The sequence below is a fragment of the Phaethon aethereus genome (assembly GCF_964289735.1).
Source record: "Phaethon aethereus genome assembly, chromosome: 16".
Lineage (NCBI taxonomy): Eukaryota > Metazoa > Chordata > Aves > Phaethontiformes > Phaethontidae > Phaethon > Phaethon aethereus.
Genome location: NC_138592.1, coordinates 1,136,818 through 1,151,757, shown reverse-complemented (window position 1 = coordinate 1,151,757; position 14,940 = coordinate 1,136,818). Strand labels below are relative to the sequence as shown.

The 14,940-nt window shown below is 70.9% G+C and overlaps 2 protein-coding genes across 2 annotated transcripts; both read right to left on the bottom strand.

The window, feature by feature from the left end:
• Window positions 1-5,029: 5,029 nt before the first annotated feature.
• FOXS1 (forkhead box S1) lies at window positions 5,030-6,964 on the bottom strand (the record flags this gene model as incomplete). Its single annotated transcript, XM_082007301.1, has 1 exon — window positions 5,030-6,964. The coding sequence occupies exon 1, from the start codon at window positions 6,743-6,745 to the stop codon at window positions 5,030-5,032; it is 1,716 nt and encodes a 571-aa protein (XP_081863427.1). The 5' UTR covers window positions 6,746-6,964.
• A 402-nt stretch (window positions 6,965-7,366) lies between these two features.
• On the bottom strand, window positions 7,367-10,677 carry LOC309410835 (interferon regulatory factor 4-like). The gene is made up of 8 exons (XM_082007311.1): window positions 10,332-10,677; window positions 9,723-9,912; window positions 9,492-9,535; window positions 9,096-9,198; window positions 8,682-8,783; window positions 8,203-8,598; window positions 7,928-8,046; window positions 7,367-7,812 (listed from the first exon to the last, which is right to left on the bottom strand). Exons 1-8 carry the CDS (start codon window positions 10,503-10,505, stop codon window positions 7,672-7,674), a joined length of 1,269 nt encoding a protein of 422 aa, XP_081863437.1. The 5' UTR covers window positions 10,506-10,677; the 3' UTR covers window positions 7,367-7,671.
• Between the last annotated feature and the right edge of the window lie 4,263 nt (window positions 10,678-14,940).

The following is a 14,940-nucleotide window of genomic DNA, read 5'->3' as shown; positions in this document are numbered from 1 at the left end:
GCGGGGCCCCCCGGGGGAGCCTGAGCCACGTGGGAGTCGAGGCCAGAGAGGAACGTCAGTCTTGCTTCTGAACGGCAGCAGGACCTCGCTGGGGTCAGCCCTGCCCGCTTCCCAGCGTGGGGGCCAGCGGCTGGAGCCATGCAGCCCCCTCCCTGCCCGTGCTGCTGCCAGATGGCTGCTCTGGACCCCGCGCCCCTGCGGCGTGCGCTGCACCCCTGCTCCGTGCCCCACGCCACCGCGGGTGCTGCTCTGCTGCATCCCCTGGGGCTGCGCCCTGCCTTGGCACCCAGCGGCTGCGGGACTGCGTGGGGGCCGGGACCCCGCCGGGCTCCTCGCCTGCACCCGCCGCCGAGGAGCCGCTCTGCTGAGCTCGTCCCCCCGGGCCACATCGCTGCGCCAGGGACCTGCTGCTGGGGACGCTGGCAGCGCCCGCCCGGGCTCCCGGGGCTCCAGCCCTCCCCGTTCCCATCCAGCCCACGTTCCCGTCTGGATTTCCTTGGACTGCGAGGCCGCTCCTGAGCGGTGGTTTCTGATCTCGTCCCTGGCCCGGCTGCACCACGCCCGACCTGCAGCATCTCAGCTCCGCTCGCGCTTCCTTTCCCTGGCCTCAGAGGAGAATCGCTGGCCCGGCGTGAGCCCCGCTGCCTGGGCGGCCCCGCGCGCTTGCCGCTACCGTGGACCCAAGACTTGCGCGCTCTGCCTGTAAATGCCGCAGCCCTGCCTTGCCTTCGCTGTTGCTAGACCCCAAGCTGCCCGGCCTCCCTTCCCGGCACTGTGGCTCGGCGTGGGGATGCCGGAGGGCAGGTGTGGACCTTCACCCTGGCGCTTTGGCACCGGAGCGGGGCCGAAGCGCCTCCTCCCTGGCCGGCCAAGCGCACGGAGCGGAGCTGGCCCTGAGCTGCTGCTCGCACAGGAAGGGAGGAAGCGGCGAGCACGCTTCCAGCAGCGTCCCCAGCTGGGAGCCAGCGAGGGAAGAAGGAGGCTTTGTGTTCCTCCTGCCCTCCCTGCCCTTCGGCTCTGCCAGCGGGGGAAAAACACAACCTCTGCTTCACCCGTCCCCGCCGGATCAAGATGAGCGAGGCGTCCTAATGCGGAGCAGCTGGACCGCGCTCCCCCGCTCCCGCGAGCATCGCTCCAGCCTCGACCACCAACACACAGGAACTGCCGGTCGGCGGCTGCGGCCGCCAGCTCCTCCGCCGCACGCGGGGGCTCCCCGGACCCGGCCGGGCGCTGCCCCTGCTCCTCCGCCTCACCCTGACCCCCTTCCCCTCTGCCTGCGCCCTTCGGGGCTCCCCGGTGCTGCCGGAGGACGGGCAGCCCCGGGGCTCTGCAGCCTCCAGCCTTGCCCGCGGCGGGAGGGACTGGGGGGCTGGCAGGGGGTCCCAGGCTCCCCCTGCCCTCCAGCTTTGGCTTTTGCCGTGGCCAAAGCCCCACGCCAGGGCTGTGTGTTTGTTCCAGGACCGCCTGTGCCCTCTGCACCCGCTGGAAACACCCCAGGGAGGGACATGGGCAGCCACAGGCCCCCCAGCCCACCGGCTGCAGCAGGTGAAGGGGCTTTGGGCTCGTCCCCACCGGGCGGGGGACGCGGCTCGTGGGGCCCTGCCCGGTGCCGGAGTCCTGCCTGTCTCTCGCCTTCTTGTAAATAAATGTACAGGTCTGCCCGCAGCCCGCGCCTGCCCTGCTTCCCCAGGGCGCCGGGGGGTCGCTCCACTCCCGGCCCCCTCCCGGGGCCGCTGCTTCTGCCCGCGCGAGCCCTGCGGATAAGTGAGGAGGGGACGGGAAGTGGCCTCTTGTCCCTGGGGCGGAGGGGACAGAGAGGGTCCCCGGCCGTGCTGGTGCGTCCCAGGCAGGGTTGTGCAGCCCACGGGGCCGGGGGGCTCCGGTCTCTGCACCTCGTGCCTGGCTCTGAGCACCCCAGGGTGCTGGGAGAAAGGGTGGGGGAGGGAGGGAGGGATGGATGGGCGGGCAGAGGTGTCCTCACGCCTTCAGCATCTGCCCAAGTGGGGTGGGATGCCCAGGGAAGGGCTGGTGGGGGGCTGGTGCCCCTCGGCCTGGTGGGGCTGCAGCCAGCCCCGAAGCGGTTAAGGCTGCCCGGGCCCGGACGCCGGCTCCCGCCGTGGGCGTCCCTCCCAGCCGCTTCCTGCCGGCAGCCTTTGACCGGTTCCTGTCGGTGACCACCCTGCGGGCCTGGAAGCCAGCGCAGCCCCATCTGGTTTGAGTTACGCTCCGCGGCGGTGACGTCTCCTTCCTGTCTGGCCCCGGGAGCCACACGTTGCCCCGGCCCCGGTGGGCCACGGGGGCTGCAGGGCCTCGCCACGGGGTGGCCCACGGGGCTTCCGGCCGGGCCGTCGCACCCGGACGTTCCTGGTGCCCCGAGCCGCTCCGGGGAATCGGTGCCTGGACACAGTCCGGCGTGTGCAGGGCTGCGGCATGGGGGTGCACGGGCACCAGTCCCAGTGCCCCAAGCCCAGCGTGGGGGACCCCCGCCCCACAGACCGGTTTGGCTTCTGCAGCCCCCTCCTCTCCTGCCCCGGGACCCCACAGGGGCACCCATCGCACCTCCATCGGGCCCGGAGGAGCAGGGCCATGGTGCCAGCACCCGTGGGAGCAGCTGTGGCCCCATCCCGCGCTCCCGGCCAAGGGGCAGGATGGGGCTCCAGAGCCCCGAAAGCCTCGGGGAGGGCACCAGTCCTGCCGGGGCCGATGGGCACGGTGACAGGGTTGGTCCTGGTCCAGCACAGGCCACGGCAGCCGGTGCCACCCCTCGTGCGTGGGGTCCTCGTCACCCCCACAGATACACGGCACAGTCTGGGGTGTGTGCACGCGTGTCCGCAGCATCCGTCCCCGGAGCCTTGAGCACTCACGCAGAGCAGCACCCTTTCCCCTTCCCTGCCTGCACCGTGTCCCTATGGCACCCGCCCTGCCTATGCAAGCAAGGGGTGCGCAGGCAGCGCAGGGAGGGAGGGGGAGCGGGCAGACCTCCTGCACCGGTGCCCGGCAGCACCGCCGGCAGCGGCAGCAGGTTCGCCCCGTGACCGGGTGCAGCCCAGTCCCCGGCTGCGGCACGGCCCATAATGGGAGCGGGCGAGCGGGCCAGGGGCCAGGCCACCCACCGCGAGCCGGCAGTGAGCCGGGGGGGCAGGGAGAGCAGCGGGCTCGCAGCCGGGAGCCAGGGCAGGCGCGGAGAAGGGGAGCACCGGGAGCGCCCATGGGCCCTGGTCTGCATGCCCGGGGCGGTGCAGGCAGCCGGGCTCTGCGGGACGAGGGTCCCATCCCCGGGGGCTGCAGCTCAGGGGGCAATGCGATGCGCCACGTGATGCCACGCTGCTCCCAGCGCGAGGGACCCCAGCCCGGGGTGCTGCGTGGGGCCAGGGCCGCGTGTTCCCAGGCGGCGGCGGGAGCCGGGGTGGGCGATGGGCCCGGCCGCGCTGCGTGGGAACCAGACGGCCCCTGGGCACGGCCGCGGCGCTCGCTTCCTCCCGCGCCCCCGGGGACCGCGTGAAGGAGGGGGCTGAGGTCAGCCGCGCTCGCCGCCGGCCGCTCCGGAGACGCCAGCATGATGTAGGCGCTCAAATATTGTTTTCCACTGGGGAGGGGAAAAAAAAAAGAAAAGAAAAAGAAGGGAGAAAAGAGAGGCCGAGGGCTGAGCGGCCATCCCCGATGACGAAGGGCGGCCCCCCCTGCCCTGTCCGGGGCTGGGATGCGGCCATGGCCCAGCAGCAGCCGTCTGGGGGCTGATAACGGGGCTGATGCGGCCGCGGTGCTCCTGGTCCCTGAGTGACGCCAGCGCTGTCCCTCGGTGCCAGCTTGGCCCCTGCAGAGACCCCCGGAACTGGCCAAGCTGGGGTGCTGTTGGCCTTGGGGGGGCCGGGGAGGGTCTGCCGCAAACCCTCTCCCCGCAGCAGCGTGGAGAGCCCCCGCCAGCCCAGCGTCCTCCCACCGTGCCTGCCCCGGGGCTGGCTGTGCCGTGGGGTCCGGGCATTGCTGCTCCTGGGGTCACCCTTCTCCCAGCCTGTGGTGGGCAGGACCGGGGCACGGGCACGGGCAGGGGCACAGCCCCCCGCCCTGCCAGCATTGCTCTGGCCCCGCTCCAGCACTGCAGAGACGCTGGCCCGGGCGTCCCAGCGGTGCGTGGGAAGGGGCTGCCGGCCAGGTCCCAGCCCAGGGCTGTCTGGGGACCCCCGACTGCCCCGGAGCCCCCCAGCCTGGCCAGCCAGGGCAGGCCCCGTGCCCAGCCCAGTGCCAGCAGCGGTGACTCAGCCGGTGTCTCCTCACCGGCAACCGCCCGGCGTGATTCAGGTTGGAGGAATCCGCTTTTCCCGGCCGTTCCCATCACAGCTGCAGCGCCTGGCACAGCCCAGCTGCGGGGGGTGCCCTGGCCGCGGGGTGTCTGCAGGGACCTGGTGGGACCCCGGCAGCCACCCGCACAGCCCTGAGCAGTGACAGAGAGGGGAGGGAGCCCTGTCCCCCCCCAGCACAGAGCCCCCTTACACCGTGCCACCGCCCCCCCGTGAGCAGGGCCACGAGCTGAGGCTGGTGCCGGTTGTGCCACGTGTGGCACCCGGGGCGAAGCCGGGCACTCTGAGCAGGCGCAGGTGCAGGGAGGCGGCAGCGGGACGCAGCGGGGGCTCGCTCCTGCCGCGGCACATCCCCCTGCCCCTCATGGACGAGGTTCCCTCCTGTTACCCCGGGACGGGGCTTTGGGGGCTGTCGGCCCTGCGTTGGGGCAGGACCTTGTCCCCAGCATCTCCTGGGGACGCAGGACCTGACCCAGGCCATGCCCCGTCCCGCCACGGCCTCACCGGCCGGCCAGTGCTCGCCGATGGAGGGGCCAGCGGGGACGAGGGCTGCGCCGGGTGGCCTCGGGGACGCACGTCCCCCAGCCAGTGCCCGGGCTGGGGCAGAGGGTCCCCAGCTCGCCCCTGCGCGCTGCCCACCCCGAGCGGGGCGCAGAGACCACAGAGGCAGCGTTGGGGAACGTGCTTTATTCGGTGCCGGGGCCGGGGGCGTCCCGGGGTGGGCCGGTCCCTCACTCGAAGAAGAACATGCCGGGTGTCCGGTAGAGGCAGGGGGGCAGCCCCAGGTGGTAGCCGTTGCCCCCCTGCAACGGGATCGCACCCCCCGGCCCCCACGGTTCCTTCGGCTCGCCCGCCCGCGGCCCCGCGGCCCCGAAGGGCGGCTGGCGGGGGGCGGCAGGGGCCGGGGGGGCTGCGGCCAGGATGTGCTCCAGCGCTGGGCCGCACGGCCGCTCCTTCACGCAGAAGCTCAGCGCCTGCACCCGGCACTGGTAGCTGCTGCCCAGGGCCTCGGGCCCTGACCGGCAGAAGGAGCCGAAAACAGGCAGGGGGGGCTGCGCGTAGCCCTCCCCCTCCAGAAAGCAGGACGGAGGGGGCTTGCCCGTGCCCAGGAGGGTGCCAGGGAACGCGGGGGGCACCTGCCCAAAAGGCTGGCCTGGCCCCAGCCCGTGGGCGGCCGGCTCCTCGCCCTCCAGCTGTGCCGGGGGGGTGCCGGGGGGGGCCGGGGAGTCCTGCGGGGGGTCCCTGGGCTGGGCGGGCAGCAGGGCGGGCAGCAGGGCGGGGTGCGGCGCCGGGCGCTCGCCGGGCAGCGGGTACTGACCTGGCCGGGGCAGCTGCAGCGCCGCCGGGAGCCCCCCGAAGACAGTCTCCTTGGGCGGGCGGCTCTCCGAGGGGGCAAAGAACGGCCCCTTGGGCTGCGGCGCGTCCGGCAGGTACAGGCAGGGCTGCCTGGCCTTGGGTGGCTGCCGCCGGGCGCAGGGCTCGGTGCACCCCGGCACCCCGGTGCCCTCGGGCAGCGTGGTGGGGCTTGGCAGGCCCTGTGGCCCCGCGGCCACCGGAGAGGCATAGCCCCCCTCCGCCTTCCCCTCCTTGGGCAGCGGGGTGGCGGGCGGCCCCCGTGCCCGCTGCCTGGGGGGCTTCCCGCGCCCCTCGTCCCCCTCGGTGCCCGGCGCCTCGTGGAGGCCCCTCTTCCTGGTGAAGCGCCGGCGGCGCCGCAAGAAGCTGCCGTTCTCGAACATGTTGTAGCAGTCGGGGTCCAGCGTCCAGTAGTTGCCCTTGCCCGGCTTCTTGTCGTCGCGGGGCACCTTGACGAAGCACTCGTTCAGGGAGAGGTTGTGGCGGATGCTGTTCTGCCAGCCCTGCTTGTTCTCGCGGTAGAAGGTGAAGCGGCCCATGATGTAGCGGTAGATGCCGCTGAGCGTGATGCGCTTCTCGGGCGCGCTCTGGATGGCCATGGTGATGAGGGCGATGTAGCTGTAGGGTGGCTTGGTGGCCTCGGGGCTGGGGAAGGGGCCGCTGGCCGGCTCGGGGGCCGGCGGGCTGCGCAGCGCCGCGTCGCCGACGGGGAGGTCCGGCTGCATCCTCCCGGCCAGCCGCAGCCCTCCCGCGCCGCCGCCGCTCCCTCTCTGCCGCACCGCCCCGGCACGGCCCGTTAAAACCCACTGGCGGCCCAGCCTCCCGCGCCTGGTCGGCGAGGGGGCGGCGGGCCCCTCCTCTCCAGGGCCGCCCAGGGCGGAGCGGGGCTCCGCCGTCCAGCGCCGGTCCCTGCGGACGGACGGATGGACGTGCCGCCAAGGCCTGCGGCCAGCAGCCAGCGGCTCCAGGGCTGGCATGGCCACGGCCTCCCCGGGGCAGAGGCGGGCAGCACTGGCCTCGGCCGAGCCCTGGGCACGGCCCCCGGCTCCCCCAGCCCCTCTTCCCACGGGAGGTTCCCATGACCTGGGTCTCATCCTGCTCTGCCCACGCTGCGCAGCCAGGCCCTGGCCGGGGTGGTGGGGGGCTGAGCGGGGTGCTGCTGGCAGGGCCGGGGCTTGCTGCCAGCCCTCGGCTCCCCACACCCCCCCGCCCACCCCAGTGCCTCGGCCCCCGCCCCCAGCCTGGAGTTGTGCTGGCTCCCGTGCACCGTCCCGGCTCCCGTGCACCACCCTGGCTCCCTGCTCTGTGCCAGCTCCCTGTACCACGCCTGGCCCCCACACCATGTTCACCAGCTGGGGACATGGCCTCCAGGGTGCAGCGCAGCCCCCACCGCCCAGGAGCCCCCTCACCCCACTCGCCAGGGGAAACCGAGGCACAGGCAGCGGGTGCCTCTGGGACAGGCTCCCGTGCTGCCGGGTGGGCAGAGCAGCTAACGGGCACCTCGCCGCTGCCTGCACCCCTGCCAAGGGGCTGGGGACCAGGGGCAGGACGGGACTTGAGCCAACGCAGGGGCAAGGCGGTCGGCTCATGCTGTCCCCTGCGGCTGGGGCTGAGCCGGCTTTGCCCACAGTATGAGGCTCTGCTCCCCCCCGGCATCCCCCTCGGTGTGGCGCCAGCCCCCCACGCCGGAGCCAGCGGTGCCAAAACACAACCTTTATTTCTAAGGTCGGCGAATGGCGAGTCCCAGCGGCGCAAGGCACGAGGACGGAGCTGGCTCTGCCTCGGCTCACCCAACAAGCGCACAGCAAATCCCACCCGGGTGGCTCCCAGGGAATAAATACAGCGATCTGCGCGGGGGCGGCAGCTGCCTGCCCACCCCGGCCGGCACTCGCCCGCGTCTGGCCCCGCAGCGCTGAGCACCCTGTGCGGGGAACGTGGCCGGAGCGGGGCCGTGGGGCGGCAGAGCATCCCGCTCCGAGGCTTTGTTGCGACTGGGCTCTCCTCTCCCGCCCAGCCGGGCTCAGGGCTGGCAGAGCTGTTTGAGGACGCGGATGATGTGGCTGGAGGTGCCGGGGGCGCAGGGCTGGGGGGAGTCACAGAGCAGCGTGGGTCCCGTGCGCTGGGCATGATGGAAGAGCTCCCGCGCAAACACCGGCTCCACCTGCGGAGGCACAGAGCCGACGGAGGACGGGCACGGGTCTGTGTGGCCCCTGACCACGACGGCTCTGGCGCCTGGCTCGGTGCCGCCGCGAGCGCCAGCCCCGGCGCGTACTCACGTGGGCCATAATGAGCTTCTGGAAGTGGTGCCCGGCGCTGGTGGGGTACTCCTCCCCGAAGCACAGGTGGATCTGGTACTGCGGCGTGGGCTGCCCGTGGCTCAGGTACCCCCGCAGCTCTGCAAGACACCGGCCCCATCAGGGGACACGGGGGCCCCATGGCCCCGAGCAGCCGCGCCAGGGCAGGGCCTGCCCCCCATTCCCCAGGGGCCTGGGGTCTCCCGGGGCAGGGGCTGGCAGAGCCCCTGTGCCCAGGGCAGCGGGCGGGCACTTACGCTGCAGGAACTGCTGCGTGTCCAGCAGCTTGTAGGTCTTCTCCCTCTCCAGCTTGTTGGGCCAGTCTCTGTGTGGGGCCAGTGGCCCGTTCCAGTACACCCTGCCCTGGCACTGGCGCTTCATGAAGACCCCCTCGGGCGCTACCCACAGCAGCACGCCGCGCTCCAGGTGGGGCAGGAGCCGCTCCAGCACGTCGGTCATGCCGGCCACCCGGCCACTGCCGCCGAGCGCCCGTGGCGGGGGGAACTCGATCTGCTCCATGCAGGAGGGGCCATAGAGGCGCTCGCTGTCGGCCGGCACGGCGCGGGAGGTGATGCGGCAGCCCTCGGCCGTGCGGGTGGTGATCTCCTTCACCAGCACGTCACAGTAGTAGAGGCGGACATGGAGCCAGCAGTCTGGGGCGAGGCGGGGGGTCAGCTCGCGGGCAGCCCGGCCAGGGGGGCTGCCCAGGGCGCTGCCCGGCCAGCACGGCTCCTACCTGAGTTGTTGACGTCCTCCACGGGGAGGTAGGACAGGGGTCCGGGGAGGAGGTGGCCGTGGGTTGGGTTCCAGCCATAGAAGACTCCCCTCACGTGGTACCCTGGGCCAGGGCAGAGATGAGGTGGCAAAGGGACGTGGGCAGCTCTCCCCGAGAGCCCCTGGGTGCTGTCCCAGCCCAGCCCCAGGGCCAGGCAGGCAGCAGGGTGCTTCCCACCGCTGCTGCTCCGTACCGGGCCTCGGAACAGCCCGTAAGTGCGTGATCAAGCGGCTTCGCTCTGGGGCAAGGAGGGAGCCCCCAGGCATTGCCTGCACAAGGGACGGGGCGCAGGGCTGCGGAGAGCGGGGTCGCTCCTGCCAGGCAGCGTGTGCTCCCTGCCCCCAGCCCCATCCCGCTGCCGGGGACCCTCCTCACCTCGCTCGGCTGGGTGGGCAGAGAGCCGGGGCAGCGGAGACACGTGGCACGTCTCCATCACGCCCTTCTTGCTCTCATCCTCCGGACTCCCCGTGGCACTGCCCTGGGGAGGAGAGCGGCTGCGGTGAGGGCTGTGCCGGCAGCGGGGGCCCTGAGCCGGCTCCTGCCTCCACCACAGACCCCGTGTGCTGGCAGATCCCCAGCCTGAGCCTGGCGGCTGCGTGGCACAGGGGACCTGCAGTGATGCTCGAGGGAGCCAGCTGCCCGGCGGGATGGATGCAGGCAGCGTGCAGGCAGGGGAACAGCCAGCAGATGAAGGGGGATTTGCGGCTTCCACCTTCTCCAGCCCGCAGGCAGCTCCTGCAGCGGACGGCACGGGGCGGGGGGCTGGCTCACCTGCTGATCCTCGCTGGCTGGGGACCGCGCGGCATCGTCCTTCTCTGCGGAGAGCAAGGAAAACCCGCTGAGCCCCCGGCCAATGGCAGCAACAGCCCCTGGAAAGGCACCCGGCTGCCTGGGACACCCGCAGAGGAAGAGGAGTGGGGAGGGGGGACATGGGGCTCGTACAGGCATGGCACAGGCATCAGCCCCAAGTCCAGCGCAGGAGGAGGGACGGCAGGGATGTACCTGCGTCCCGAGCGCCGTCGGATACGATCTGGTACACCTTGTAGGGCTCGGAGATGTCCAGCTGGCTCCGCTCGGGCACCTCCTGGAAGTCGGTGCTCTTGTTGAGGGCGCAGCGGAGACGCGTCTTCCAGGTGGAGGGGTCGGCCTTGTCCGTCCCCTCGTGGTACTTCCCCTTGTAGACGGCCCAAGCCTGCCGGGCAGAGGGTGTCCTGTGCTGAGGGGGCTGCCGGCACCCCGGCCCCCCGCTCCGCTGTCCGGGGGCCCACCAGGGTACGAGTCCACTGGGGCTGGGTGAGGGGCAGCAGGGAGTGGGGGCCAGGTGCCCTGGCGGGCAGTGGGGAGCTGGGTGCTGGGAGGTCCCGGGTGTACACACGGAGCCGGGCAATGGGGAGTCGTGGGGGCGCGCACAGAGCTGGGTGGGGGGACCAGGGGGTGCCCATGGAGCCAGGCAATGGGGAGCCCCGGGGGTGCTCCCAGAGGCGGGCAGGGGGTACCAGGAGTGCGCACGGAGCTGGGTGGGGGGTCTCAAGGGTGCCCATGGAGCAGGGCAATGGGGAGCCCCGGGGGTGCTCCCGGAGCCGGGCGGGGGTCCCGGGGAGCCCGGGGTACCTTGAAGAGCGCGGCGTCCTGCTGCTGCCGGTAGTCCTGCTTGGCCGCGTGCTTCCAGGGGATGCGGAAGAGCGTCCGGTGCCGGTTCTCCCAGCGCAGCCCCGGGTACCGGCCGCTGTCGATCTGCGCGATCAGCCACTCCTTCAGCCGCATGGGCGCCCCCGGCTCCGCCATGGCGGCCCCGCGCCCGGCCCGGCCCCGCCGCCCCGAGGGAAGGCACCGGAGCGGCGAAAGCGAAAGCGCGGCCCCGGGTTTCACTTTCCCTTTCCCGCCCGCCGGCGGCTCCGGCTGCGCTGCCAGCCCGGCGAGGGGGGGCGGGACACGGAGCAGCCCACGGGAGAGGGGACAGGCACCTCACACCCAAGGGAGAGGGGACAGGACAGCAAAAAGCACAGGGGACACCCTGCTCCCCGCCCCGGGCCCTGCCTTCAGGCTTTCAGGACTCCAGCATACTCCCCGCAGGGGACCGGGGACCCCACTCCCCCTGTCCTCCTCCTTCGGGGACCAGGACCCTCCCTGCCCCGCATCCTTCTGTGGGACCAGCATCTCAGCCCACGGGTGTGGGGAGCTGCGGGAACGGGCACGGGGTTTCCAGGCTGGTGTAGGCAGTGACGTTGCCCCATCTCTCAAATCTCCCCTCCGCTCTAACGCTCCCATCTGCCTCGCAGGGCTCTGGGTGCTGAGTCGAACGGGAACCAGGTGGGAAGGGCCGAGATGAGCTGTGCCAAGGGCTGCTGGAGGCCCGCGAGGGAGCCTGACTCATCCCGCACCCACCCAGCTCCCCACCGGCCCCAGGGTTCCTGGCAGAAGCCGTCCCCATGGAGGAGATTGCGGCGCCCGTGGTCACGGCGCTTCTGGGCACCGGCCTTCCCACGCCTCAGGAAGCGGCTCCTCGTGCTGTGCTGCTCTGCGGGGAGGTGGGTGCACGTGTTGGTGCACACGTGGGTGAGACGGGCGTCAGCGCCAGGAGAGGGCTGGGGCCAGCACAGGGTCCCAGACAGCCTCTTCGCTCCCGGCTGGCTCCTGAGCATCCTTCCTCAGTGCCACGGCTGCCAGGAGGGTCCGTCCCTCCCTTCAGCGAGGAGCGTGGCCCAGCTCTCCTTTTGGAAAGGGGAAGAGGGGTTTCACCCCGCGTAGGACAGGGATGGAGCTGGCTGGCAGTGTGGCCTCTGCCCACCCCAGCTGCAGAGCCGTGTGTCGCCGCGCAGGGAAACCCAGCCCCTCCGCCCGGCCCGCAGCCCACTGGGTCTCCTTTCGCAGCCCGCTGGGTTTCCTTTCCAGCTCTGAGTCAGAGAAAGTCACCTCTCGTGGGGAGGAGAGCCGAGGCTCCCGAGAGCTGGCGGGCGGCTCAGGGCTGCAAAACCTCGAAATGAATAAGCGGCGGCATGACACCCAGCCCCGGGCTTTCCTGAAGGACATGGGGAGGGGGGCACGGCCACATGGCACAGAGGGCACACGGGGCCACGCAAGGGTGTACGAGCCAGCCACGCTGCCATGGGTTTGCTTTCCTTCCTGTGCCTGTCCGTGGCCTCTTTGCCGCAGAGCAAAGCCTGCCCTCCCTGCCTGCGCCTGCTTGGGGCATGGGGCTGCCGGCAACCCGGGGCTGGCTGCGGCACAGCTCTCCCTGCCTGGGAGGAGGAGGCGGTGGCAATGCCAGCACTGCGGCTCTGGGCTCTGGGAGCTGGGGGAGTCCCGGTTTGGGGAGGGGGAGAGGGGTGGCAGGTAGCACCCGCCCAGTGCAGCATTGGACCATGCTCGCGGGTGCTGCCGTGGCCGGGCTGGCAGCCTGCCACGCTCGGGGCGGCACAGGAAGCTGCTCCGCTCTCTGCGCCACGCCAGCAAGGAGGGGATTTCCAGCCGGCTGCGCCTCTACTGGGTCAGTGCCCTGGCCACTCCCGTGCCCCTCATCCGGGCAAGTTGGGGCCGTGTTCTGGCAAAAGGACCCGGAACAGCCCAATGGAGGATCTGCATCTCCCCTTTCTGCCTTGGGCAGCGGGGCGGTGGCGGGGGGTCATTGCACAGCCTCTCTCAACAGCTTGCACAGATTACCTCCAAGGCCGGGAGATAATTGGAGCCACTGGCTCATTAGCCAGCCCCAGCCCGACCGGACAAGCCTTTATCAGCCAGGGATTTCATCTTGTGTGATGAACAGCCGCGCCGCGATGCGCAGGACCTGTGGGATCTAATTACCCCAGCATCAGCGAAGATGCTCAGGAGCTGGTTTCCCTGCTGTGCTGCTGCACAGGGAAGGTGAAGCTGCTTAACCCTTAAACTTTTCGTGCCGAAATGGGCTTCAAAAGGAGTCAAACATTAACTTGGAGCTAACCCTGCCGTCACCTGTTTTTTTCCAGTTGTGCAAACCAGATCTGCCAAAATAAATACATTTTGCTGTGCCGTGGAGCTGGGATGGATGTGCCATTGCTCAATGTTCGGCCTCACCATGGGTTTACAGTGTGAACAGGGAATCCCCGGGTGTAAACGCCTTGGCACAGCGTGTCCCAGTGTGGGGCTGATGGGAGGGTGCAGACATGCACGAGGCACACATCCATCCTGGGTCCGTGGTCCTGGGGCATGGGGCCACTACGCTGCTGGGTGCTGGGGGGCCAAAAGGTGCTGGCCTGGGGGCGAGGGAGCGGGGAGAGCAGCCTGGCAGGGGCTGGGAGGAGAGGGGGACCCCACGGCGGAGGGTGCAGGAGCAGCAGGGGACGATGCACACCCGGTTACCCCGTGGGCTCGGTGTCTACCCAGCGAGGTGGGAGTCGGGGTCCCAGCCTGCCTGGGTGAGCCCAAGGCAGCACCCAGCCAGGCAGGCAGGCGCTGGCAGCAGGGAGGAACCACAGCCCTGAAACTCTGCGGACATGAAACAGGAGCGGGTGTGCGGGTCCTGCCACGGGGCTGCTTATGCAGGAGCTTCTGGGCTCCCAGGAGCTGCAGCCATTGCAGCACCCTCATAAATTACCTTAATGTAAATGAACGGGGAAGCTTTGGGTGCCAAAAGGTGGAGCACGGCACACCAGCCCGGGCAGCGGGTGTAATGCCATCTCAGCCACCCTCCTGCCCTGCCGCTCCATGCACCCCTTGCAGCACCCACAGCACGTGGGGCCCTGCACTGCCCAAGCACCGGCACGGTGGGCACCAAGGGACCCTCAGGATGCCCAACCAGCTGCTCATCTTCAGCCACAGCTGCCACGCAGGGGTAAATGAGCCATTATTAATTACTGATGGGCATGCCCTGTCCCGCTCTGACGTCTCCTGGCAGCAGCCAGGGCAGAGGCAGTCCCTGCTTACCGGGAAGTTCCTTCACTCTGGGACCCCATGCCTGGCACCTCACCACACGCAGAGCTGGAAACCTCCCTGCAGGCACCTGGCCCTGGCCCCGTCTGGCTCCCAGGGGACACCCTCCGCCGTGGGAGGGGGCTGGCAGGGGCGAGGGGAACCCCAGAAACACTCTCTGGCTCCCAGCAGGGGAGATGCTGATGACCCGGCTGGGCATCCCCAGCATCTTCCCCACCTGGGACTCTGCCCCAGGGAAAGGTGTAAATAGAACAGGTCTGGGGGGAGCTGGTGCCAGGCTCCCAGTGCTCCCAGCAGCTGGAGCCAGCCGGCTCCCGGACCTGGCGCTCCCGGACACGGGGAGGCCGCAGTGAAACAGGCCCCACGCGAGCGCCTGCCCGACCTCTCCTGGAGCGGTCCCTGTCCCCACAGAGAGCCCTGCTGTGGCACGCGCGTCTCTGGCCTCTCTTGTAACCCTCCCGCGGGGCAGCCGGGGGGTCCCTGCCCAGGCGTGCCAGCGTCCCCAGCCCACTCCTCCCTGGGCTGCAGAGAGCGGCCAGCAGCAGCCTCCAGACCTGCCCCACGCTGGGACCTTCCTCCTCGGCGTCCCCGTCCCGCTCCGGCCATGGCAGGGGAGTCAGGCACTGCCCAGTCAGACCGCGGCAAATAGGTGTTTATTACTGGGGGGACATAGAAAGTCTTTAAGCAAAACGGCTTAAGGCTCTGCTTTAGTGAGGTCTGGCCAGGTTAAACGCTTAGTTCCCACCTTTTAAAGAGTGCGCCCTGGGACGGGCAGGAATGAGGTGCAATGGATTCCTAAACTACAGCGCTTGCTCAGGGCTTGTGCTTTGCCGGGCTGGAGCTGGGCCCTTGCCTGGGAGCCGGCATGGTGGCATTACCTGCTAACGCACCCACGCGTCCCCGCTCCGCAGCCGCCTCGGCTCTGGGAGCTTGGGCTGCTGGCGGGGAAACCGCTCCGAGGGGAGCGCCGGCTCTCCCGCACCCTGTGCACCCCGCGGCCCGTGCGGTGGGTACCCAAGTGCTAAAGCTGCTGCCGGCATCACCTGGGTGCTGGTCCCGCGGCAGGAGAGACCCCCTCTGTCGCTCTGCCCCGAGCAGGAGCCTGCGGTGACCGCGGGGCAGAGACCTGCGCCTTTCACCGGCGTCCCCCGTACGCTGGATGCGAAGAGGCTGAGCGTGCCGCGCGCTGCAGAGCCCGGCAGCGCACACGAATCCCTCCCGGCAGCTGAGAGCCGGCACAGAGGATGGCACACTCACACCCCAGAAGAGAAGAAGGAGCTGCGCCTGGCGCGGCTCCCCGGCCCGGTGCTCCCCC